This window comes from Entelurus aequoreus, linkage group LG02, assembly GCF_033978785.1.
Source record: "Entelurus aequoreus isolate RoL-2023_Sb linkage group LG02, RoL_Eaeq_v1.1, whole genome shotgun sequence".
Lineage (NCBI taxonomy): Eukaryota > Metazoa > Chordata > Actinopteri > Syngnathiformes > Syngnathidae > Entelurus > Entelurus aequoreus.
Genome location: NC_084732.1, coordinates 78297956 through 78324761, shown reverse-complemented (window position 1 = coordinate 78324761; position 26806 = coordinate 78297956). Strand labels below are relative to the sequence as shown.

At 39.5% G+C, this 26806-nt stretch overlaps 1 protein-coding gene across 1 annotated transcript in view; it reads left to right on the top strand.

The window, feature by feature from the left end:
* The window catches only part of luzp2 (leucine zipper protein 2), a 450776-nt gene that overhangs the window by 308026 nt on the left and 115944 nt on the right, over positions 1-26806 (top strand). The window contains exon 6 of the mRNA XM_062033084.1: positions 16815-16877. Within this exon, the coding sequence (XP_061889068.1) occupies positions 16815-16877 (63 nt within the window). The remainder of the gene's footprint in view (positions 1-16814; positions 16878-26806) is intronic.

Below are 26806 nucleotides of genomic sequence, written 5' to 3'. Positions count from 1 at the left end.
CCAGAGAAGGCGTCTCCACTGCTCTAGAGTCCAGTGGCGACGTGCTTTACACCAGTGGTCCCCAACCTTTTTGTAGCTGGGGACCGGTCAACGCTTGAAAATTTGTCCCACAGACCGGGTGGGGGGTATTTTTATTTTTATTTTTTTATTTTATTTTTTTTCATAAAGAAATACAATCATGTGTGCTTACGGACTGTATCCCTGCAGACTGTATTGATCTATATTGATATATAATGTATACATAGTGTTTTTTATGTTGATTTAATTAAAAAAAACATGTTTATTTTTATTTTTAATTAAATTTCTTGCGCGGCCCGGTACCAATCGGTCCGGGCCGCTGCCCGGTGGTTGGGGACCACTGCTCTACACCACTGCATCCGACGCTTTGCATTGGACTTGGTGATCTATGGCCATGGAAACCCATTCCATGAAGCTCTCTGTGTACTGTACGTGGGCTAATTGGAAGGTCACATGAAGTTTGGAGCTCTGTAGCAACTGACTGTGCAGAAAGTCTTTGCACTATGCACTTCAGCATCCGCTGACCCCTCTCTGTCAGTTTTAAAAAAGGTGAAATAACTGAAAACATGATTTATATGCTAGTTTCTTCAAAATAGCCACCCTTTGCTCTGATTACTGCTTTGCACACTCTTGGCATTCTCTCGATGAGCTTCAAGCACACCTGTGAAGTGAAAACCATTTCAGCTCGTCGAGAGAATGCCAAGAGTGTGCGAAAAAGTAATCCCAGCAAAGGGTGGCTATTTTGAAGAAACTAGAATATAAAACATGTTTTCAGTTATTTCACCCTTTTTGTGTTAAGTACATAACTCCACCTGTGTTCATTCATAGCTGTGATGCCTTCAGTGACAATCTACAATGTAAATAGTCATGAAAATAAAGAAAACGCATTGAATGAGGAGAAGCTGTGTCCAAACGTTTGGCCTGTACTGTATATTTTTTTCATTTTAAAACTTGCATGAATATATACAATAATAAATATTGTATCTGTCAGCACTACAATAACTTAAGGCAAAAATGTGATCAGACCGTGGCTGAGACAGATGGTGTAACCCATACAGTATGTTGAACTGTTGCCGTTTTTTGTTTTTTTTAAAGCACACAGAACAACATATGAATATGAAAATGTTCTTTTATTTTAAGTTCCACATATACACTGCTCTCCAGGACTAACGCGTTTGGACATGTACAGCTCGAAGTATTGCATTTTGCATAATGCACTGTGACAGACAGACTCTAGAGGATCTCATTTTCACTCAGAGTATGTCCAGGGGCTTATGGAGATCAGATTTTGTGACAGCTGCCAGTTGTACATGTCCTCGTGTGGTGGTCCCTCTGTAGGAGCGAGCGGAGGTGCAACTGTGTGGAATTGATACTGGGCCAGATTTGCCTCACTGGATCACAAAACCGATTGCTACGCCAGCTCATTAGCTCAGTTCCAATTGCTCGTGGTGCATGTACAGTATACTTAACAGAAAAACACTTGGCTTGAATTTGTCTAGTTTGTCTTCAGCCTCCTTAGTGTGGCTCCCTTTCCCCTTATATTTTAAATACTGGTTTATTTTCATTTGGATAAAAGGTACTTTGTCTAATGAGAATAAAAGGGGGACTATCGGTCTGGGTTAGTTGTGGTTTCATCTATCAAGTCCGAAAGAGAAAAAGAGATGATATGTATTGTATTGATGATACAGTATTATCTGCTCACAGATGCTACCTGGTTGTTGTTTGAGTACACTGCAGATAGTCCTGCATAGTCCCACTATTTTTCGGACTATAAGGCGCACTTAAAATCCTGTGTGCGCCTAATAACCCGGTGCGCCTGATGTCCGGCATAATTCTGGTTGTGCTTACCGACCTCGAAGCAATTTTATTTGGTACATGGTGTAACCGGTAGATGGCAGTCATACATAAGAGATACGTGTAAACTGCAAGATGATGCCAGTAAACAACACTACACTTTAAATATTCCACTACTGCCTAGTTTCTCTTGTTATATTCTTATTTTTACTGTTATATTTGTATTCTTATTGTTGCTTTTTATTTTTATTCTTATCGTTATATTTTGTATTTTATTTCCATTCATACCCCCATTATTTACTTTTTACTTTTTTAATTTGATCTCAATTCTGTACACTGCTGCTGGAATTTAAATTTTCCTGAGGGAACTCCCCTAAAGGAATCAATAAAGTACTATCTATCTATCTATCTATCTATTGAGAATATAGAACATTACACACTGTCAAAATGTTTTTAGTATGACTTATGAATTGGATTGGTGCCACATTGAACATAAGGGTAAGATATTTTTTTATTTTTTTTTATTTTTTTACATAAATAAATACAATCATGTGTGCTTACGGACTGTATCCCTGCAGACTGTATTGATCTATATTGATATATAATGTATATATTGTGATTTTTATGTTAATTTCATAAAAAATAATAATAAATAAATAAAAACATTTTTTTGTATTTTATTTTTTTATTTCTTGTGCGGCCCGGTACCAATCGGTACCGGTCCGCGGCCCGGTGGTTGGGGACCACTGATGTAGACCACAAGATAGTGTTTTACATTTAGAGAAAAATCATAATATGACCCTTTAATGCACCTTACAATCCGGTTTTGTATGAAAATAGACCTGAATAGACCCGCTCATCGGCAGTGCGCCTTCTAATCCGGTGCGCTCTATTGTTCGAAAAATACGGTACTTATTTGTGTTTCATTTTATCCATCAACCATATCTAATTGTATTTACAATGAAAAAAACGTCTAAAATGTCACAAAATGCCACAAATTCAGTCAGCCATTTTGAACATTCCACTTTAAACACCTTCGGTAATTTCCGTAGATTCTACGTCGCTGGAGTGAAACACTTCCGCACTCTCACCACGTTATTAGATCAATCAAGTGGAAATCCGCAAACATTATTAAGAAATGTGCTATCATTCACAAACCTTATGCTTGGCTTTTTTCTAAATCATAAATAGATAGCTGACAATTAAGTAAACAGATGTGTTGCGCCCATTATACTCTCTAAAAACATCCAGAAACCGCCAACAGTAATCCATTTACATGTCGTGACATGAAAATGAACCAAACAAAAGTGATATTGTTATTGGAAATGCTAACACAGACAGTCTATTTTAGCGGCACATTGTTAGCAGTGAGCTAATGCTAGCTTACATTGCTGTTGTTGACACACCATAAGCCGACGGCAACTTATGCTCCGTCTCAAACTCGTTAAAAGTACATTTTGATTATAATTCATGCATCTCTCATCTGCTAGTAGACAAATGTGGCCATGGACCAAGAAAGTGGGAAAAAATACGCATGTTGCAGTAACTTTGATTAACCCTTGGTGAGGATAGCGACTGAATCTTCATCTAAACGGAATAATGTGAACGTCCCGTCGGTTGACATCCCAGCGAGGGTGGAATTATTATTACAATATGTGTTTGTTTTATTATTGTTTAATATGGTTAGTTTGTATGTTTAGCACCTAGCAATGCTGCGGATGCCAGTGTTTCAATAAAGCTGCACTTTCTAAAACGTATTGCTCATCCTCCTTGTGTTCAGGGCTGAAAAATATGAGGTTCTAGAACATAATTTTTCCAAAGGTAATCATTGTTGGCTCTCACAAAGTCTGCTTGATTAGCACTGTTGTTGACAGGGAAGGTATTTTTGGTTCCTATTGTGACGTCATGCGATCATGTGACTGGTTTCTTCATTATCTCTCAAAATGGCTGGGGAATCTGCATGAGATTGATACTATTTTCATCATACCTATTTATTCACAAACTTTGGAAATTGTTTAGGGTCATAACTAGGATATATGTGATAATAGCTTCAATAAAGAGGCATCTTGTTTTTCCACTCTACTGGTACTTTAATGTCTTAGTTACACGCATGATTCTAACAGGAATGAGGCGAAAATACAACTTACCGTATTTTTCGGACTATAAGGCACACTTAAAATCCTTTTATCTTCTCAAAACTCGACAGTGCGCCTTATAACCCGGTGCGCCTAACGTAAGTAATCATTTTGGTTGTGCTTACCGACCTCGAGGCTATTTTATTTGGTACATGGTGAAATGATAAGTGTGACCAGTAGATGGCTGTCACACATAAGAGATATGTGTAGACTGCAATATGATGGCAGTCACACATAAGAGATACGTGTAGACTGCAATATGACTCAAGTAAACAACACCAACATTTTATATGTTCCATTGAAAATATAGAACATTACACACGGCGCTCAAAAATCTATCAAAATGTTTTAGTACGAGTTTGGTAAGCTATGAAGCCGCACTGCTTGATGGATTGTATTGTGCTTCAACATACGAGTATTATTATGGTGTGTGTATAAAGTAAGACATATTATCTGGTGTTTTTTTTCGCAATATTATGGAAAAGCAACTTTTCTTACCTCCTGGTCCCTGCTGATCTGTATTTGGGATCTGCATAAGTCCGCGTCCTCCTTTGTAGTCTGTGGCGACATCGTAGTCGATAAACTCCTTCTATTTCTCTATCTTCTTGTTATGGGACATTCATCCTCCGCTGTTGCCATTTCTAATATAAAGTAGTGTAAAGTTCTTACTTATATCTGTCAGTAAACTCGCCATGATAGCGCTAAAACATACCGGTATAGTGAGTTTACATTATTCACCCAAAGAACTTTATTTATTAGAGAGTTCCGGTCGAACAGTTTCTCACGGGACACATTTCAGGTGTTGTTGCACTAATGAGCCACGGATGAGGAGATTGATTTAAGTAAAATCTGAATGTCATTAAAACAGTTAGCTCCATCTTTTCATACTTCTTCCCCTCCCGTCCTTGCACGCTACACCGCTACAACAAAGATAACGGAGAAAAGACCGCCCATTGTTAATCATTTGAAAGTGTACAATTTCATATTGCTTTCATAATATTGAAGAGAATATTATAGCTTTCTGATATACGTACCTAATTAAATTGCATTGAGGCGGAAGGACTCTGTGCAATGCAGTCATCCACACAGTTTTTTCACCTCATGTTGCCTCGCTATTTTTATCTCTACTGTGTGTTATGTATTTTTTTCTTCCTGCATTGTTATCGTTTTGCATCTTGGAATGATTTTTAAGGTTTGAAGTAAATAATGAACCAAACAAATAGGAGCGTCTGCTGCAATGAGGGAAGGATGAGGAAGAAAAAGAGCATCAAGCTCAGGCTTCATTAAGAATCTGCAACCAGAGTGGAGGAAATGTATATTGTTTGTTGGTGGCTTGAAGTTTATTTTGTAACATGTATACAGTTTTAATATGATACATCACATATTTTCCATTTCTCTTTACAACATGCCCGAAAAGGAGTAGGAAGAAAGCAATTTATTCCTACCCATTTTTCCAAATAATAGCAACTACAAACACATACATTTACTTTTTGTTCTCAATTTGTAAATCAATTTACATTCAATAAGTTCAATATGTTGATCATAATTCTCCTTCCTTGTACTTTGTAAACACTTGTAGTTTGAACAGTTTCTTAAAGTGGATCATACTAGTACATTATTTGACTCCTTTGCTTCATCCATTCCAAAATTGAATTCCGGTTTTAAGCTTTTAAGTGTTGTACGTGCATACAAATGTTTTTAAAATGTGTTTTTTTTTCTCCTCTTTTGTTAGGATTATTTGTTGCACATTATTGTGTAGCAGATTTTAGTTTGCTTTGTACATAATTTTAGCTGTTTGCAGATTCACCAAATAATTTAATTTCAATATTTTGAGTTCAATAAATAAAGGGTTTGTATGTCCTCTATAGCCAACATTGTGTATTATTCTACCTGACCTTTTTCTATAACATGGCTAGTGAATGAAGTGTACTTTTGTAGTTATCTCCCCATATTTCTACACAGTAACTCAGATATGGTAACTAGTGATGTGCGAGACCACTGGTTTTATTTCCGATCCAATACCAAGTCAAATTCAGGCTGGTACTGGCGATACTGATACCGATACGTTGTGCAAATATACCTACACTGTCTGCTAAATTTTAAAATGTTGTGTATTTTCAAATAGTATATCTATTCAAAAACAACAGTAAAAATGTAAAAATAAATGTGCCAAAATTTGGAATGTAATGAGAAAAAGCTTTTTAAACTAATTTATAACACAAAGTTGTGTCTTTAAATATATATAGTATCTATTTTTAGTCTTATCTTCGTCTTAGTCAACAACACAACTACCGATGAGTGGAGCACTAGACTTCTCCTGTCTATGGATGTTCTCATTCATCCAGGTCCTTGTATTCTCACGACATTCAATCAATCGCAACTGGACTGTTTGATTTGTCTTCGAAGACGTTTCGCCTCTCATCCGAGTAGGCTTCATCAGTTCATGGTCATAGACTTAGATTAGTCAGATCTATTCTTAAATTGGTCAGATACCTCAATACCTCAATGCTAAGGAGGGGAATTTACAATTCAAAGGCTGTCGTTGGCAGTGACAGTAGGATTTCTCGTTTGCATCACAGTTGTTTTTCTTACTGCGATAGGGTGAAACCATCCTTGCCCAGGCACACCCTTCTTGTGTTAGAGTATAAATATTTAGGGTTGTGGCACCAACCGCTAGATTAGATCTGACCAGTCTCAGTCCAAGACTAGACCTGACCAATCTAAGTCTGTGAGCATGAACTGATGAAGCCTACTTAGTGTTCTATAACAAACCAAACAGTCCAGTTGTGATTGATTGAATGCCCTGAGTAGACTCCTCTTGTTTGGACTTTACATTTGTCTTACTTGTTCATAATTCATATTGCCAACTCGCGCTCATCTTGCATCTGACTGTGATTGGTCAGCTGCTGAGGGCTGTCAATCGTTGTCACGTTGGCTAGAAGGCAGCCCTAAACGCCAATCAATGTGCTGGATGGATAGGCCATTTTCCACCTGGCGCTAATGTTTGACTTGTTTCCATTGAATAGCGTAACTATATTTTGGACGTTAAAAATTGCATGGGACAAACACTGCTTTTTTTTTAAATTGCAGGAGAGTTGTCCCTACCACCTTGCTAACTACTGTCCAGCCAGAGTTCTGACTGATAGTTGGATGAACGCAAAAGTACGACTTGAGAGATAGCGATGTCGGATTTTTGAGTGTGCCCCGTGGCAAGTGAACAATGAACACACCCTAAAAGCATACTTGCCAACCTTGAGACCTCCGAATTCGGGAGATGGGGATGGGGGGCGGGGTTTTGAGGTGTGGGCGGGCGGGGCCGAAGTTGGTGTGGTTGGGGGGCTGGGGTTGGTGGTAGCGGGGGTGTATATTGTAGCCCGGAAGAGTTAGGACTGCAAGGGATTCTGGGTATTTGTTCTGTTGTGTTTATGTTGTGTTATGGTGCGGATGTTCTCCCGAAATGTGTTTGTCTTTTTTGTTTGGTGTGGGTTCACAGTGTGGCACATATTTGTAAAAGTGTTAATGTTGTTTATTCGGTCACCCTCAGTGTGACCTGCATGGCTGTTGATCAAGTATGTCTTGCAGTCACTTACGTGTGTCTATAGAAGCCTCATACAACATGTGACTGGGCCGGCACTCTGTTTGTATGGATAAAAAGCGGACGTGATGACAGGTTGTAGAGGACGCTAAAAGCAGTGCCATCACGGCACGCCCTCAATATTGTTGTCCGGTTAAAAATCGGGAGAAATTCGGGAGAATGGTTACCCCGGGAGATTTTCGGGAGGGGCACTGAAATTCGGGAGTCTCCCGGAAAAATCGGGAGGGTTGGCAAGTATGCCTAAAAAAAGACACGACTCCAAAGAAAACCGAGAGTTTAATTCCGCTTTGACAGATTGTGCGAGTGTCTTAACGACCTTTTGCCGAAGAAATACAGCTGAATCAGAAATTCAGCTACAGTGGAATTTGCTACACCAGATTAGGTTGAGATACACACACAAAAAAAATTAAGAGATACACATCAGGTTGCAACAATAACATAACATGTTCAAGCATAGATTTACCACCAACCATTATGTTTGTGTACAGTAATTCACATGTACAGTATACCGTCTCTCTGATTGTGTCCTAGTACGTGCTGCTTCTATTTATGCTGACACCGCAGGTTTGATTGTTGCCCAAGGCCGCAACATTGGAGATGCTTGGTGCCGGTTAGGGCTGCGACGATCCATCGATAAAATACGTTTTAAAAAGTTTTGTTGCTTTGATAAATCGTTAAATGAGTGAAGTACGCAGACATTGTTTCCGCAAGACTGCTCCAATAGAGCGCATATCCCATGAGAGCGGTGTGCCTATTGGTGATGCATGTCATGCCGCCTGTCATGTGGCATGTGTGTGTTGTGTGTGGCTGTCTGTGTGTGTGTGTGGCGGGAGAAAGTGGAATGTCAAGTGAGATGGCTCATCAACAATGACAAGCCAGAAGGAGAGCAAAGGGCCCAAAGAAAACGAGAGAGAGATTTGCCATCATTTCAAACTGAATAAGACAGACTACATCAGACCTGGGCATTCTGCGGCCCGCGGGCCACATCCGGCCCTTTGTGCGTCCCTGTCCGACCCGCGTGAGGCCAATCATAAATTACAAAATACATTTTAAAAAGTATCTATGTCAAGTGTGCAATACAACGGTGCTGCTTTTGTTTTGAAAAGCGCTATTTGTATTACTTCCGTGTGGACGTATGCGCGTGAGTGAATGTGAACAGCGGCAATCACAAATTACAAAATAAAGTTTAAAAAACATCTATGTCGTGCGCGCAATACAACTGTGCTGCTTTTATTTTGAAATGTGTTATTTATGGGCGTATGTCCGTGTGTAACCTGTGACTGAAGGTGCACAGCGACAAGTGATGCACGGTGTGACAGTCCTAACTGCCGTGCGGGTTCTCAGGATCATCCAGGGAAGACATTGTCGTGCGACGGTTTAGACTTCTTTATTATTTCAATAACAGAGTCTTTTGCGTGCTTTTCAGCAGCTGCCTTTTCTTACGTGAGCACACGAATGGTTTCCTTCCGTCCGCCGTCTGCTTTTCAGCAGCACGTCGCCGTCGTTCGCGTGGTAGCAGAGGATGGTTTCCTCCCATCCGTCGTCTTTCTCCGTGTCTCTCTCTTGATGTTCACATCTCTCGCCCTCTTATACGGCCCGAGAGGGTGATTGCACTGTCCACAGCTGCACGCTCCACGCACCTTATGCTGATTGCGGCGTCGCTCCCAGCGCGCCCTGCCTTGCCGCTCCCTCGTCCACGCCTCCTCGCCGCCATCTTGGAGCGGGCGCCGTCGGTCCGCCGGCCCCGCCTCCCCACACACGGTTACCCCCGAGACGCTAAAAAGAGAAAAGTTGATGACGAATGCCGTGTTTTCAACAAGACATGGACTGCCAAGTATTTCTTTACAGAAATTCAAGGTAAAGCCGTGTGTTTAATGTGTGGTACACAGCTTGCTGTGTTTAAAGGCCTACTGAAATGATTTTTTTTTATTTAAACGGGGATAGCAGATCTATTCTATGTGTCATACTTGATCATTTCGCGATATTGCCATATTTTTGCTGAAAGGATTTAGTATAGAACAACGACGATAAAGATTGCAACTTTTGGTATCTGATTAAAAAAAAGGCTTGCCCCTACCGGAAGTAGCGTGACGTAGTCAGTTGAACATATACGCAAAGTTCCCTATTGTTTACAATGATGGCCGCATGAAGTGAGAGAGATTCGGACCGAGAAAGCGACAATTTCCCCATTAATTTGAGCGAGGATGAAAGATTTGTGGATGAGTAAAGTGCAAGTGAAGGACTAGTGGGGAGTTGAAGCTATTCAGATAGGGAAGATGCTGTGAGAGCCGGGGGTGACCTGATATTCAGCTGGGAATGACTACAACAGTAAATAAACACAAGACATATATATACTCTATTAGCCACAACACAACCAGGCTTATATTTAATATGCCACAAATTAATCCTGCATAAAAACACCTGCGTGTTTGTTATGCTAGCTCCTAGCTCCTCTGCTAGCTCCTAGCTCCATAGAACACGCCAATACAATTCAAACACCTGATCAACACACACAATCACTCAGCCCAAAAGACTGTTCACCTAACCCAAGGTTCATAAAGCTTATATATTTTTAAAAAGTTACGTACATACGCAAAAAAAAGTTGCGCACATACGGTCAAGCGATCAAATGTTTAGAAGCCAAAGCTGCATACTCACAGTAGCACGTCTGCGTCTTTGTCATCCAAATCAAAGTAATCCTGGTAAGAGTCTGTGTTGTCCCAGTTCTCTACAGGCGTCTGTGTATCGAAGTCAAAAGTCCTCCTGGTTAGAGTCTCTGTTATCCGAGTTCTTCCATCTTGACTGCATCTTTCGGGAATGTAAACAAAGAAGCGCCGGCTGTGTACTGTTGTGGCTGACTACGTTTGAAAAATACGTCCATTTCGCACCGACAACTTTCTTCTTTGCTTGCTCAGCTTCCTTCTCCATAATGCAATGAACATGATTGAAACAGATTCACGAACACAGATGTCCAGAATACTGTGGAATTATGAAATGAAAACAGAGCTTTTTCGTATTGGCTTCAATGTGGAAGGCATACCCGTGTTCGCCGGTCTACGTCACGCGCATACGTCATCCTCAGAGGCGTTTCGAACCGGAAGTTTAGCGGCAAATTTAAAATGTCACTTTATAAGTTAACCCGGCCGTATTCGCATGTGTTATAATGTTAAGATTTCATCATTGATATATAAACTATCAGACTGCGTGGTCGGTAGTAGTGGGTTTCAGTAGGCCTTTAAAGAATATAATTTGAATCGCCACTACATGACAAAGCACGAGGAAAAATACCGGAATCTGTCCGATGAAGAGCACGCAAGGGAGGCTGATGCGTTGATGGTAAAACTGCAAACCCAACAAGGACTTTTTGCCATATTTCACACCCCCAGAATGCAGCCGTCAGGACAAGTTCCGCCATTTCTCACAAAATCGCCAGAAAAAGTAAGGCGCTTTCTGACGGAGAGTTTATTAAGGAGTGCTTATTGGACTCTGTTGCGCTGATATGCCCGGAAACTTGGGGCTTCAGCTGAAGAACAGAACGGCCAACTTTGACTGTTTTTCGCTGGCTTTGGATGAGAGCTGCGATGTACGTGACACCGCCCAGGTGCTCATCTTCTTACGTGGGATAACTGCTGACTTTCAAATCACGGAGTAGCTGGCAGCCATGCAGTCAATTAAAAGGGACAACCACAGGTAATGACTTGTTCACATAGGTAAATGCGTGTTTGGACATGTTAGGACTTAAATGGGACAAGCTGGCAGGTGTGACAACAGATGGTTGTCCAAATCTGACGGGGAAAAATGTTGGACTTTTAAAGAGGATGCAGGATAAACTTTAAATTAACCCTGTGCAGAAATTGACATTTTTGCATTGTATTATACATCAGGAAATGTAGTGTAAGACAGTGTTAAAAATAAAACCATCAAAAGCAATCTGCTTTTGTATAAAGTTAAGTTGGGTTAAATGAAATTATTATTATTATTATTAATTTTTATTATTATTATTTATCGTACGGTATATAAAATATAATATTGAGCAAAATGTAATTGAAATATTGTCGATGTGGCCCTCCAGCAGTGCTCGGGTTGCTCATGCGGCCCCCGGTAAAAATTAATTGCCCACCCCTGGACTACATGGTATTGTACTACTTGATATTTATGTGCAGCAAACTTATTTGTTTGAATTGCATAACAATTTTTTTTTTTCAAACACATGCGGGGGAATTTGAGGACATGTTAGCATCTACAGTTTGCAAGTTGTTTGTCCAAAAATCTAACATCACTCCTCCATTCAATAGGCCTACCTTTTTCTAAATGTTTATTATGTTAAATCGATAAAATACATTGTCACTCAATGTATCATACTTTGTCCTTTTCTTTAGTTTGGTTCTTTATTCATTACTTGGTTTTAGGCTACAGTTTTTTGTTAGCATAGGTATTATACAGTGATGCTGTCAAGGTAAAAATGCACTTTCAATGTTACGTGCATTTATAAGAAAGAATAACGGCCATTAAAAAAGTTGTTGTTTACAGTAAGGAAGGGATTCATATGGCCCCTTAAACGGGGTTAATCATTTTGGAATGCAGTCTGCTGAACATGATGGAAAGTGCCACTCTACATAGCAACTCTAATTGCCACAAAATGCATTTTGAATAGTCAACACTCTACTGCCATCCGGCGGCTCAAGTAGATACTACACCAACCTAATTCGTCAGGTTTCATGTGTCGGGCCATACAAATTCCCTTCCTACTGTATTTCATTGATTTTCCCTAAAAGACACATTGAGGCTAGAAAGCGTTTTTTTATTTTTTTTATTTAATCGATTAATCGAATAAATTGATTGATGACCAAAATAATTGATAGCTGCAGCCCTAGTGCCGGTCCCCAGCTCAGACAAATGGGAGGGTTGCGCTCAAGAGACCAAATTACTCTTAAATTAACTTGCTGACGGGAACAACAAAAGTGCGCCATGAACATTGTCAGCCAATGACGGATTAATCAAACGACTCTATGTAGTGAGGCGGTACTGACTAAACATGAGTCACAATGCAGCAGAAGAAAAGAGGCCGACGAAGGTAATGAAACGATCAGCATCTAGGAAAAAACAAACAGACAAAAAAAAAAAACTCTTTCTGACATAGTCATTTAAAATGAAGCACCATTATCTTCGTAAATAATTTATTTCAAATGGCTCTTGTACTCATTAAATTAGTGCAAGTGGTCGGGATGTTGTTGCCAGCCATCCATTCACCGTGCCGAGTGGAGATGACTGCATGTCAGAAACACGTTAGGCACGCTCTGTATCAAAATCTAACGCATTCACATTCAACAAATGGGAATGTTTTCATAAAAAAAAAAAATTAGCTTTACTGCTAATAGAATGGCATGATGATATTTTAAAAGCTTTTGTGACCACCATGTAAGAATTTCTCCTTCAGAGGAGAGGGCACTTCAGGCGCTCTTAGATCCGATCTGGTACTGGTATCCTCCCGAGAACCGCCATACTCTGCTGTGGAAATGTCTATTTTGCATACCAGGGCTAATTTATTTTCGAAACATCAAAAACAAATGTCCACCGCAGAGGATGCTCGTTCTCAGGAGGATATTGAAAGGCATCTAAGTGCCCACAACGTTGATTATACACACATGTCCTTTAAAACTGACTTTTAAACAACGTTGCAAAATAGTTGTATTAATAAATTGAGACAACGTTGATGTCCAACGTTGGATCCACGTTGTTGGTTGGGAAATGACCACATTTCAATAGTCAAATGAACGTCACAGCCTGACAATTTACAATTACTCGTCGTCAAAAAGCATGTTGTTTCAACGTTATGTTTGAGTTGCTCAACGTCAGGAGCTACTTCAGCAAGTTATGAACGTTGTTTTAAAGTCTCGTGTCTGCTGGGCAGCGTCATAGTGCCAGCATAGCCTGGGAAAGTGAGGCGTAAAATAACACAACATGTAAAAGTACACATGAACTAGAGTAAGACTGCCAGACAGGGGCGTTGCATCAAATTCTGGTCCCCCATACACAGGACTCCTAAAGGCCCCCCCCCCTCCAAATACACCGTAAATCCAAATGTCGCTGCCCCATACACACACTTGGTGTGTTTACATGCATTAAATAATGGCTGTGAATCTTTGGGAACCACACGATTCAGAATCAATTATTGATTCAAATTGATTCTCCATTCAAAATAGTATATATATACCGGTACACACACATAAATATATATATATATATATATATATATATATATATATATATATATATATATATATATATATATATATATATATATATATATATATATATATATATATATATATACTGTATATATATTTTGTTTCAAGGACGCATGCAAGAGAGATCTGAGGGCGTGTAACATTCCTCTAGACAGCTGGGAGATTACTGGTGGAGAACCGAAATGTCTGGCGTCAAGCGGTTAGACGGGGTATTGCAGAGGCTGATTTGAGGAGAGGCCAGCTCGCAGAGGAGAAGAGAGACCGGAGGAAACGTACTGCAAATACCATCGCACTGCAGGAGCGGGACGAAGTCTCTACACATGTTTGCACTAAGTGCAACAGGGACTGTCACTCAAGAATTGGCTTGTACAGCCATGCTAGGTGTTGTCAACAAACATGAATGTTCCGTATCAACAAAACATCAAGTTAAAATGTGAAAATTATAATTAAATAAGTGCATTGTATAAATCAAATCAAATCAAATCAAGTTTATTTATAAAGCACATTTAAAATTTACCACAGGGGTAGCCAAAGTGGGCAGGTTAAAAGATAACACAAGAGAAACGAGCAAGCACAACACAACACAAACAGAGCACGATAAAAAAAGAATAAATAAATAAATAAAACATAAAAAACAGGTTCACAGCAGGTGCATTGTAGGACGTGTATGATTACAACACTCATTATAACTGAAAATATATTACTAATAATTGACTAAAATAGGATGACAAAACTATTTAAATAAAAAAACAAACTATTAATAATACTTAAAGTACCATTACAAAACTTGAAAATAAATAAAATAAAAAATTAAACATCAAATCGAAATAAGTGTCTGACCTGACCCAAGAGCACAAATTAGCATGACCATCTGTGACTAAGCTGCCAAAGACAAATGTATATATATATATATATATATATATATATATATATATATATATATATATATATATATATATATATACTTAAATGAGACTGGGCTTTCTGCTCCCAGTCTGCGGAACGCTCTACCTGACCATCTGAGGGCACCACAGACTGTGGATGCTTTTAAAAAAGGCTTAAAAGCCCTTCTTTTTAAAAAAGCCATTTTTTTTTAAATATGTGCATACTAGCTATAACTATTTGGCTGTTCTAGTTTTTATTTTTATTTATTTCTTTATTATCTTTTTTAAATTATTTTATTTTTTTGTTAATACACTGTAGCACTTTGAGATTGTTTACTCAATATAAAGTGCTTTATACAAATACAATCTATTATTATTATTATTATTATAAATGTGTATATAAATCTGTCAAATGTCCTTTCCTTTTCTTTAGAGTAGAGATTACACATAGGATTATCATTAGTGGATATTACGATTCATAATAATACATTATTATCATTTTGATTTTATTATTATTTGTGCATCTCCTGGTAGATTAGCCCTGCCTGTCTTTAAAAACTTGGGACACCTCTGTTTCTAACTTTAATGTGGGGTCCTTGAACGCACCACAGTTACGGGTATTGAGATGCAAAAGTGAAACGTGTACACAACTTTCTCCTATGCTGTATTATATTTTCACCTTTCTGCTGTCACCCTCATCCTCGTTCCAAAATGTTAGTGCTGTGTGTGAATGTGCAAAAGTGAGCTTTGACGACGTTATGACGTCTGTGTCGAGTGAAGTATTCCAAGCTAGTTTGCCTATCCAGATGGAACAAACCATTTAATATTTCTTATAAGGGGTATAGATAGTCTTATACATACTTAATTTGATTCAAGCAACCTTATTTGTACATTTTTATAATAACATTCCTGATGTCTTATTTTATAATGTATACCGTATTTTCCGGACCATAGGGCGCACCGGATTATAAAGTGCACTGCCGATGAGTGGGTCTAGTCAGGTCTATTTTCATACAAAAGGCGCACCGGATTATATGGCCCATTAAAGGGATCATATTATTTTATTTTTTTCTAAATGTAAAACACTTCCTTGTGGTCTACATAACATGTAACGGTGGTTCTTTGGTCAAAATGTTGCATAGATTATGTTTTACAGATCATCTTCAAGCCGCTTTCTGACAGTCGCTTCAGTATGCGCCATTTTGTGGGCGGTCTTATTTACGTGGCTCACCTTCGGCAGCGTCTTCTCCCCGCCATCTTTGTTGTAGCGGTGTAGCGTGCAAGGACGGGAGTGGAAGAAGTGTCAAAAGATGGAGCTAACTGTTTTAATGACATTCAGACTTTACTTAAATCAATAACGGAGCAGTATCTCCTCATCCGGAAACAACAACACCGGAAATGTGTCCCGTGAAAAATTGTCTGACTGGAACTCTCTAATAACTAAAGTTCCTTGGGTGAATAATGTAAACTCACTACACCGGTATGTTTTAGCGCTTTCATGGCGAGTTTACTGACTGATATAAGTAAGAAATTTACAGAACTTTGTATTAGAAATGGCAACAGCGAAGGATGTATGCCACATTACAAGAAGATAGATAAAAAGAAGAAGCTTATCGACTACGGGTCGGCACGGACTACAAAGGCGGAATCGCGCAATTTTTCAGGATTTATTCAGATCCCAAATACAGATCAGCAGGTACCAGTGGGTAAGAAAAGTTGCTTTTGCATAATATTGCGAAACGAAACGCCAAATAGTGTCTTACCTTATTAACACACTATAATAATACTCGTATGTTGAAGCACATCAAACGGTGCAGCCTACACTTATCTCTTATGTTTGACTGCCATCTACTGGTCACACTTATCATTACACCATGTACCAAATGAAATTGCTTCGAGGTGGGTAAACTCAACCAAACTTATTCCTTACTTTAGGCGCACCGGATTATAAGGCGCACTGTCGAGTTTTGGGAAAAAAAAAAGATTTTAAGTCTGGAAAATACGGTATGTTTAAATGGTAGAAAAAAAAACTTCAAATCCCCCATGTGTTCGGGGCACCTGGTACAACATCCCCACCTACCCTATTACTTCACCCCTGCTGCCAGACATTAATATCCTCATTCTCTCTCTCATCTTTCAGAACAAAAGCTTGAAGAATAAACTCTTGTCAGGCAACAAACTTTGTGACGCTCATGCCGAAGAGGTAAGCGTAAACACATCCAAGACACACTAAACACGCATGCTGAGGTAATGTTGAATTTGCTGCATTCGACACTTTGCATGGCATTTCGATGAGCCTGCCCATTTTAGTATTAACCTCTTTTTATGCTTTTTTGATGTTCAGCCAAACATAATTTGTCAGGTGCATTTCCCAGCCAGCATAGAGATTTTGTCCTTCAGGTTTTGTGCAAGTGATAAAATGTCATTTCTATGCAAAGCCTTTCAACCGTGCTGGTTGCAGTACTGTTGTTGACTGTTTTGCAACCGCCCAACCTGTCTGCCATGTTCAACTGTGACACTTTGATGATACAGTACAGGATGATATATTATACCTCGTTGCTTTGCTCCTTGTTACCGCTTTGCAAGGCTTATTGGATCAAGCTGTCATTGCTTTAGTCTGGGTGCGTCCCGGGGTAATGGTTTGAGTTCACTTTTTAATATCAGAATCAGAATCAGAATCAGAAATATTTTATTAATCCCCGAGGGGAAATTAAGATTTTCAGCACAATCCCATTCAAGAGCAGACAAACATTACAGGGAGACAGAACAGGATCGCTGACGGGTCTGCCAACTTCCGGTGCCCCTTACAAAAAAGGTGAGAAATAGGTAAACGCTGAGGGAGGGTGAGAAACAAAAAAAATCAGTCTAAACCTCGGCCCCTGGAGAGGGGATCCAGACTGAGGCCAAGGAAGAAAAAAAAACTAATAGCCATAGTACACATAAGCATGTGTGTAAGAGGGAAACATCAAACATCAAAGAACACAAAGACATTAAAAGAGCAGAGCTGATGCAACCAGCCATTTTTACATACAGCTACAAAAGTAAAACAACATCAAAAAACAAACAAAAAAAATAACGGTAACACTTTAGTATGGGGAAAACATATTCACCATTAATTAGTTGCTTATTAACATGCACATTAGTAACATATTGGCTCTTAATTAGTCATAAATAAGTACTTATTAATGCCTTATTCTAAATGGCCTTATTATACAACCAGTAAGCCATTAACTAAGAGTCTTCCCTCAATAACCTCAGAATTATTGCTTATTAGTAACCCTAACACTAACCCTAAACCTAACCCTTATATGTTCTCCTAGTGTCCAAATAACTCTAAATTAAGTATTTGTTACTTTAATAAGGAACTAATTAATGGTGAATATGTTCCCCATACTAAAGTGTTATAAAAAAAAAACATATACACTGTGGTGGGGGGAGCATGGCCAGAGACAGGAGCAGACCCAACAAAGCAACCAAGAGAGCGGACTCCGCCCACCAACTCTCGGCCAGTGTCCAGTCCTCACGGGTGAGTGGGGATGCGTCTAAGGTGACCGAGGTGTCCGATACCTGCTCATTCAGCCAAGACACTGTGAAACTTGTCCGTCCCGGCGCCCTGTCTCTTCATCCGCATCTTCTCCAGTCTCTCCAAACGGACTCTGGTGTGGCAGAGAGCCAGCAGCTTGTCTCCATGGCCAAAATAAAACAACAGTGGCACCCCTTGTCACACAGTCCCAAAGGCTCCCAAACCAAAAGGCAAAAAAAACAACAACACATGGACACAAAAGGGAAACAGCATGAACACAAAAGGATGATACAAGAGCACAGAGCTCCTGCCACCAGCAGCCACTACAGCGGCACTATCTTGGAAAAAAAAAAAGTTATAGTAGTTATCTAAAATAGTTGTTAAAGCATTCAACAAAGGTATGCCTATATTAGAATTAGATACAGTACTGTTAATAATGTTCACTTTTGCTCTTCCTGCAGTGTCCACTAACTTTATATAGCTTTGAGTTCATATTTTTTAGGCTGCATTCAGTCTCCTGATAGCTTCAGTTAATCAAGATTTAAGGGCAGTGGATCCTTTTGAGAGTCCCGATGGCGCCATTTACTTCTGGGCTCAGTGGATTTTCCAGGAGTTTTTTTGTGACCTGGCTACATTACCACAGAGAAAAGCAGACCTCTGCTAGGCTCTATCTCCTAATAGTAAAGAATAGTGATGTGCGGATGGATACTGAAATATTTATACCGCCGACACCGTATCTTCCCGCTCTAATACTGATTCTCAAATCGAAATATTTACACTTTTGATACTTTAGCTGATTGAGATCATGTGTATCATTAACTGGAATACAGTGTTTAAAAAGTAACTGGTAACTAAACTTGTGAATGAGGCAATGTTCAATGCTTTTGTTTACATGTTCTGTATTATCACGTTAACATGTCCGCGCAACTGAATTTTGGTTTTACTTTGTATTCTAACAGTAGCTATTTTTAATTTATTTATTTTAATGCTTTTATTATGTTAGTTGTTTTCTTTTGTTATGGTTTGAAGCACTTTTTTCATGTACTTGTAGGATTGTGTCCCCCTTTGTTTCTGTTGTATTCAGAGTTTGAAATCAAATAAATAATAATAAATAATTATAATAATACTACATAATATCTAATAATAAATATAACAATAATAGATAATATATAATACGTCATAATAACTGTATTATTAGTAATTAACTGTATTCTTAATGCTGTTATTTGAAATACACAACTTTTAAAATTTTAGCAGAGACAAAGTATCGGCGGTATCAAATCAGTATCGCCGATACCACTGACATTTTACTCGGTATCGGATCGGAAAGAAAATCAGCGGTATCGCACATCACTAGTAAAAAATCCTTTAAAAAAAATCCTGAACCTGTACTGTTTCTGTGTGGGTGTTGTTGGTCTTGACCCAAAGATGCAGAAATGGCAGGCAAAGTGCAGGTAAAATGTATTTAATAACAAAAAAAACGTGTTGCAGGAAAGTGCTCAAAAAATCCTAAACAGACACATGCACAGGGAAAGCTATCCAACATGAAGCACCAAGCAAGACAATCCAGCTCTGACTAAATGACAAAATACTTGACACAAAATCATTGTTTTTAGAGATCATCTGGAATCACTTGTCCTTTATGCAGTCCCTGCAGAATTTTCACTGGCTTTTTAAAACATGTTTTAATGTTTATTTAAAAAAAAAAATGTATTTATTCATTTATTCCAATTTTTATTTTTTAAATTAATCAATCCAACAAAACAATACACCGCAATACCACAACAATGCAATCCAATTCCAAAACCCAACCCGACCCAGCAACACTCAGAACTGCAAAAAACAGAGCAATTGAGAGGAGACACAAACACGACACAGAACAAACCAAAAGTAGAGAAACAAAAATGAATATTATCAACAACAGTGTCAATATTAGTTACAATTTCAACATAGCAGTGATTAAAAATCCCTCATTGACATTATCATTAGACATTTATAAAAAAAAAAAAAACTTGCATCGCATCTCATAAGCTTGACAACACACTGTGTCCAATATTTTCACAAAGATAAAATAAGTCATATTTTTGGTTCATTTAATAGTTAAAACAAATTTATATTATTGCAATCAGTTGATAAAACATTGTCCTTTATAATTATAAAAGCTTTTTACAAAAATCTACTATGCTTGCATGTCAGCAGACTGGGGTAGATCCTGCTGAAATCCTATGTATTGAATGATTAAAGAATCGTTTTTGTTATGTCCTCGGTTTCACCTATATGCTTATTTAAGTGTCTTAATTTAATAATAATCAGGCAACACGTTTCAACTCAATGTCTCGGATCGCTCCCGTTTATTAACAACCTCGAGAGTCCCAACTCTCCCTCGCTCTCCTGACGTCACACACTGAACACCGGCTACGGTGGCTCGGACATGACAAAACAGTACATGACATCCCTCCCTTCCTTAGAAATAAACTTCAGGTTATTTTCAAATATCAAATATAAACATTAGGCAGTATTCAAAACATTTCTTATTAAACACATACTCAAATATTCTGTATGTTTTCTCGATATTCTCAACCATGCCTCAATTCACTATTAACACACATTTTCACTTTTGAATAGTCGATAAATATATTATACTTTAAACTTGCTTTGACCTTATTTTGAACTTGTTCATTTCACATTACAACATCACACAATATTGTCGCTCAACTTGACTCAAACATTTCTCCCCTTTTTTTTTTTTTTTTCTGGCTCTCTTGCCTCGCTCACAGCTCTCACTCTCTCTTCTGTTGGACCGATTCCCTTTTCGGACAGCAGGATTCCCATGAAGATTAGCCAATCCATGTTGAACTGGCACTTGTCAGAATTCAGCGTCAGTCCACATTCCTCCAGTCTTCTCAAAACTGCATGTAGTCGCTCGTTGTGCGTTTCCTCATCCTTCGCGTGAACTATGACATCATCTGAAATGTTCTCCACCCCTTCTATACCAGCAAGTGCGGCAGTGATTTCATGCTGGTACTGTTCGCTGGCTGAAGACACGCCGAAGATAAGTCTTTTGTATCTGTATACTCCATTGTGGATGGCGAATGTGGTAATACCACGCGATTCTGGGGTCATTTCGAGTTGGTGGTAGCCCCACTTTAAGTCCAGTTTGCTGAACACCACTGATCCGTTCATCCCCTGTAGCAGTTCATCCACTGTTGGAATAGGGTATCTCTCTCTGATGATTGCAAGGTTTGCCTGTCGCATATCTAGACACAGTCTGATTTCGGAGTTTGCCTTGGGTACGATGACCACTGGGTTTACCCATGGTGTTGGTCCATCGACCGGTTCTATGATGTCTAGATCTAAGAGTTCTTTAATCTTAGCCTCCACAGGCGCCCGTAAGTTAAAGGGTATACGCCTGAGTGGCTGTGCTACTGGTGTCACCTCTGGGTCTATGTGTAGCGTTATCTGTTTTGTTTTCAGCTTCCCTACCCCCTGAAATACAATCGGGTACTGGTGCTGAAGTGACTGTTTCAGGTCTGTGACTGCTGATATGTTGGCCCCTATTTTCAGTATACCTAGTTTCATGGCTAACTCTTTTCCCAGTAGAGGTTCTCCATCACCTCTGATTACTGTGAACTTTGCTTGTTCACTGCGCTCTCCTATTTTTACTTGGCATGTGAACGCCCCTTTAATAGGTAAAGGTTGGTTAGATGAGTAAGAAAATAGTTTCCTCTCTGATTTTGGAATATAGGAGTGGCATTGTTATGATCCGCTGCCCGGATCATAGTTTTACGTTTTCAAGTCACATGTGTTTTCAGCACCTTGTTTTGTTTCTGTTGCCATGGCGGCAGATTATGCTCAGCTGCCTCTGGTTAGTGTTCGAGACGCTCACCTGTTGTCCGGGCACTAATCAGAGGGCTATTTAGTCTTCGCCCGGGCAGCACTCTGCCTGGCTTCCTAATTTGCTTACATGCAACAAGTATCGACCTTTTTGATTCCTGCTAGCTTTCAGGCTATGCTATTTCGCTTGCTAGCTCCCACGCTAGTCGTTTTTGTTTTTTTCCTGTCCGATTTAGTTCCTGAAATAAATAATTTTCCTACCTGCAAGCTGTGTCCGAGCCATCTGCATCCTTGGGAGAACACCTCGCACCACGATGCGACCAGGTCGTTACAGTAGGAAGCCAGCAAGAAGAAGTTCTCTCGCAGCGAGCATGTCGGAGGAGATGGACGAAGGTGCGTGGATGGTGTTGCGAGCGATGGAGGCGGAGACTCTCCGCTATTCCCCTTCGGAGCGCCAGGACCTGATATGGGGTCCTAACGGAAGGTTGGTCCCAATCCACTCCGTTTGGCCAGAGGACATCGCCACACCTCCGCACCACCGGACGCGTTACTGTAACGACCTGGTCGCATCGTGGTGCGAGGTGTTCTCCCAAGGATGCAGACGGCTCGGACACAGCTTGCAGGTAGGAAAATTATTTATTTCAGGAACTAAATCGGACAGGAAAAAAACAAAAACGACTAGCGTGGGAGCTAGCAAGCAAAATAGCATAGCCTGAAAGCTAGCAGGAATCAAAAAGGTCGATACTTGTTGCATGTAAGCAAATTAGGAAGCCAGGCAGAGTGCTGCCCGGGCGAAGACTAAATAGCCCTCTGATTAGTGCCCGGACAACAGGTGAGCGTCTCGAACACTAACCAGAGGCAGCTGAGCATAATCTGCCGTCATGGCAACAGAAACAAAACAAGGTGCTGAAAACACATGTGACTTGAAAACGTAAAACTATGATCCGGGCAGCGGATCATAACAGGCATTTTATTTTCTCTGCTTTTAATCCCTCCCATGTCTTTTCATCTATCACATTACATGTAGCCCCGGAGTCAATAAGCATCTTCAAGCTAACTCCTCCCACATTTATGTTAAGTCTCTCTGACCTGTTAGTGTCATTTAGCATAAAAGCATAATCATGTTGCTCTATCCCTATGTTATGCACTTTTTCTTTTCCTGTTGTTTTGCATTGTTTGGCAAAATGGTCTTTACCGTTGCACTTGTGGCATGTTTGACCGCGTGCGGGACATTTAGGATCCCTCCCAAAGTGGTCAGCATGTCCGCACCGGTAGCAAGTTTTGTCTGTTTTCTCTCTGTCCATGCCAAATTTTCCTTGTCCTTTCTTCTGATATTTCCCTATTTTCTGTGTAACGCGGTTCACAGACGCCTCTGCTCTCTCCCCTTTCCCAGACATTTCCGCCATTTGTCCCTCAATTAGCTCACCTTGTGCCGCCAATTCGAGTGTGCGAGCGAGCACCAACCCATGTCCTTCTTCCAGCAGTTTACGGCGAATATAGCTCGATGTGCATTTGCTAATAATAGCATCTCTAATCTGATCATCTGCACCTGCACCAACACTACAGTCCTTTGCAGCACGCCTTAAACGTGTGGAAAATTGTTGTACAGTCTCACTTGGGTTTTGTGTAATTTTGTGAAATGTCTGGCGGGCGAACGTGGCGTTTACTTGTGGCACGAAGTATCCGTTTAAAGCAGCAACAGCATCATTATAGTCTGCTGCACCTCCCGTGTAATCCAGCGTCGAGAAGATGTCCTGTGTGTCCGGTCCTGCATGATGCAAAAGAAGTGCTCTCCGCCGCTGTTTCACGAAATCATCTGCGTCTTCTGTGATGATCAGACCTTTTCCATCAGCAAACAGTTCAAATGACATTAGGGTAATTTTTTTTATATGGTGCCTTTTGCGTCCCCAGTATAAATCATGTCATATTTTCTCAAAATATTTACAATTGCTCATTCCATTAGTTTCTTTGTGTATGGTAAATTGTTGTCTATCATAAATACAGTGATATGGGCTTCAAACATTAGAATATATATTTTTTAAAGCTTTTGTTAAAGTTCTATTATGCGATTTTGCCATGTCCCTGGTGCTGTTTATTCAACTTTAATCTAGAAAATAACAAATAAAAACATATATTTTTAATTTTTTTTTGTTATGATATAATTATCATAGACAAGCTCTCTTTAGTCATATGGTGTATATTATCAAAATCGTAAAAATAATTACAAAAAAATAAGGTTCTATGTCTGTCCCTGTGGTCGCTGTCCACTCTGTTAAGTTGCGTTACTGTCCCTTTAAGAAAACAACCACATTTGTCAGTGACATCATTCTCATCAGGTAACATCACACCAGTGGCGGGAAACTCAACTCTGGTAAGCTGTGTGGTTTTTTAGCTCTCTTACTATCTGATGTTGATGTTTTTATGAAGTGAATTTAATGTGGTTGAACATAACGTGTCCACTCTGTTAGGCCTAAATAATAAGGAGATCAATCAAATTGAAATTTTTCAAAACATGTTTGTGTGAAATTATAGATTTCTTATCAATTATTCAAGTCCATGCTAGCTGTTATGTTAACACAGGCAGGCTGAAGGCTAACTTTAGCTCAAAATGTCCACCGTGTTAGTGTCCACCGTGTTAGCCTCATTCAACTAACACGGTGGACATCAACCTAACAGAGTGGACATGTATATAGTAATGTTGACTTATCACAATTCAACGTTTAATGAAAATAAAATATATCAACTATGTACTTGTAGTTACATAAAGATATGTAAGGGGTTGATAATAATGATATAACATTTTAGTAATTTGTATCATAATTCATATTTCTTAAGAAATGAAATAGATTAATATCCCCCGTTCTCAAAAATGCCCTTGTTTTTCTCAATATATGCTATTTAAAAATGTATGTATTCTAAAAATATATCTGCTTAGAGTGAGGGATATACAATCCATATAGGAAAGTCATTATACAGGCAATCATGCACTGAAAACACATGTATGCTGTTATGCATATGTCCTTAACAGAGTGGACATATCCCGTGTGTCACCTCTCATTAATATAGCTAAATATACTATGATTTAGGTGCCTGAGTTCGACCAATATGTTTTTCAGCAAGTTACATATGTCATGTATACAATAGAACATAAAAATATTGGTAAATCAACTATTTATTTTTTACAAGTTATGAAGTCCAAATGGCACCCTATAAAAAAAACGACCCATTAGCCATCTTGTCCACCGCGGTCCCAACGTCGCCGGGTCGGAGTAGCAATCAAACGCAGACAGGCTCGTCTTCTCCATGCTAATGCTATGCTAACGCTAGCAGCAACTTTCTGTTACACTTCAAATTAAACTTCGGTATGCTGGCGTTATCTCACTTGGCTTGTAGGCTCTGTGCATCACTCGTCGCCATTGTTATGTCCTCGGTTTCACCTATATGCTTATTTAGGTGTCTTAATTTAATAATAATCAGGCAACACGTTTCAACTCAATGTCTCGGATCGCTCCCGTTTATTAACAACCTCGAGAGTCCCAACTGTCCCTCGCTCTCCTGACGTCACACACTGAACACCGGCTACGGTGGCTCGGACATCACAAAACAGTACATGACATCTTTGAATCAGGAAAATAACGTTTTTGAATCGAGAATCAGGTTGAATCGAAAAAAATCGATTTTGAATCGAATCGTGACCCCAAGAATCGATATTGAATCGAATCGTGGGACACCCAAAGATTCGCAGCCCTATTGCTAACTAACAAACAAACAAAAAAACAAACCCCCGATGAATGCATAGCCTCCTGTCTGAGGTAATAATATTGTCATAATTGTCAGTTTTCCCCCATTAGGCCTATGGTTTATTCGACAACATAGTCACCGGTGGAAAACACCTATCAGCCTCTCTCCTACTTCCAATCCTCAGGGCCGAGCGTCTCTGAAACGCCTCCAATAAACATGTGGCTTATCCAAGTCCTAATCACATTTGTAAACTTGAGGATCCGGCGACGGCCCTTGAGAAACGAGCTGGAAAGGGAACAAAGAAGTTGCGAGGCCGTAATTTAAGCTGTCGGTTTGTCAGTCAGCGCGGAGCCAAAGATTTCCTCGCGAGGGAAGAAGATTTACACGAGGAAGCACACTTAATTTCAATGAGTTGTGGTGGCGTAAGTCAAACGGGTAACTTGAACCCAATAAAGAAAATATAGCAGTGTTTGGTATGTAAACATTAGACACATGTGTGGGGAGGGGGGGGGAAGATACTCATTGACACGGCTTTTATTTCTGTGCAAGGATGAGTTGCACCCTAAAATGTTTGTCTACTTGCGCTTAAAAGGAACATGATAAAGTACATGCAAACGATTGCTTAGACCAGGGGTCGGCAACCCAAAATGTTGAAAGAGCCATATTGGACCAAAAATACAAAAACAAATCTGTCTGGAGCCGCAAAAAATTAAAAGCCATATTACATACAGATAGTGTGTCATGAGATATAAATTGAATTAAGGGAAACTAAATGAGCTCAAATATAGCTACAAATGAGGCATAATGCTGCAATATGTATATAGCTAGCCTAAATAGCATGTTAGCATCGATTAGCTTGCAGTCATGCAGTGACCAAATATGTCTGATTAGCACTCCACACAAGTCAATAACATCAACAAAACTCACCTTTGTGCATTCATGCACAACGTTAAAAGTTTGGTGGACAGAATGAGACAGAAAAAGTGGCATAAAACACGTCCTAGGAAGTCGGAGAAAGTTATACTTGTAAACAA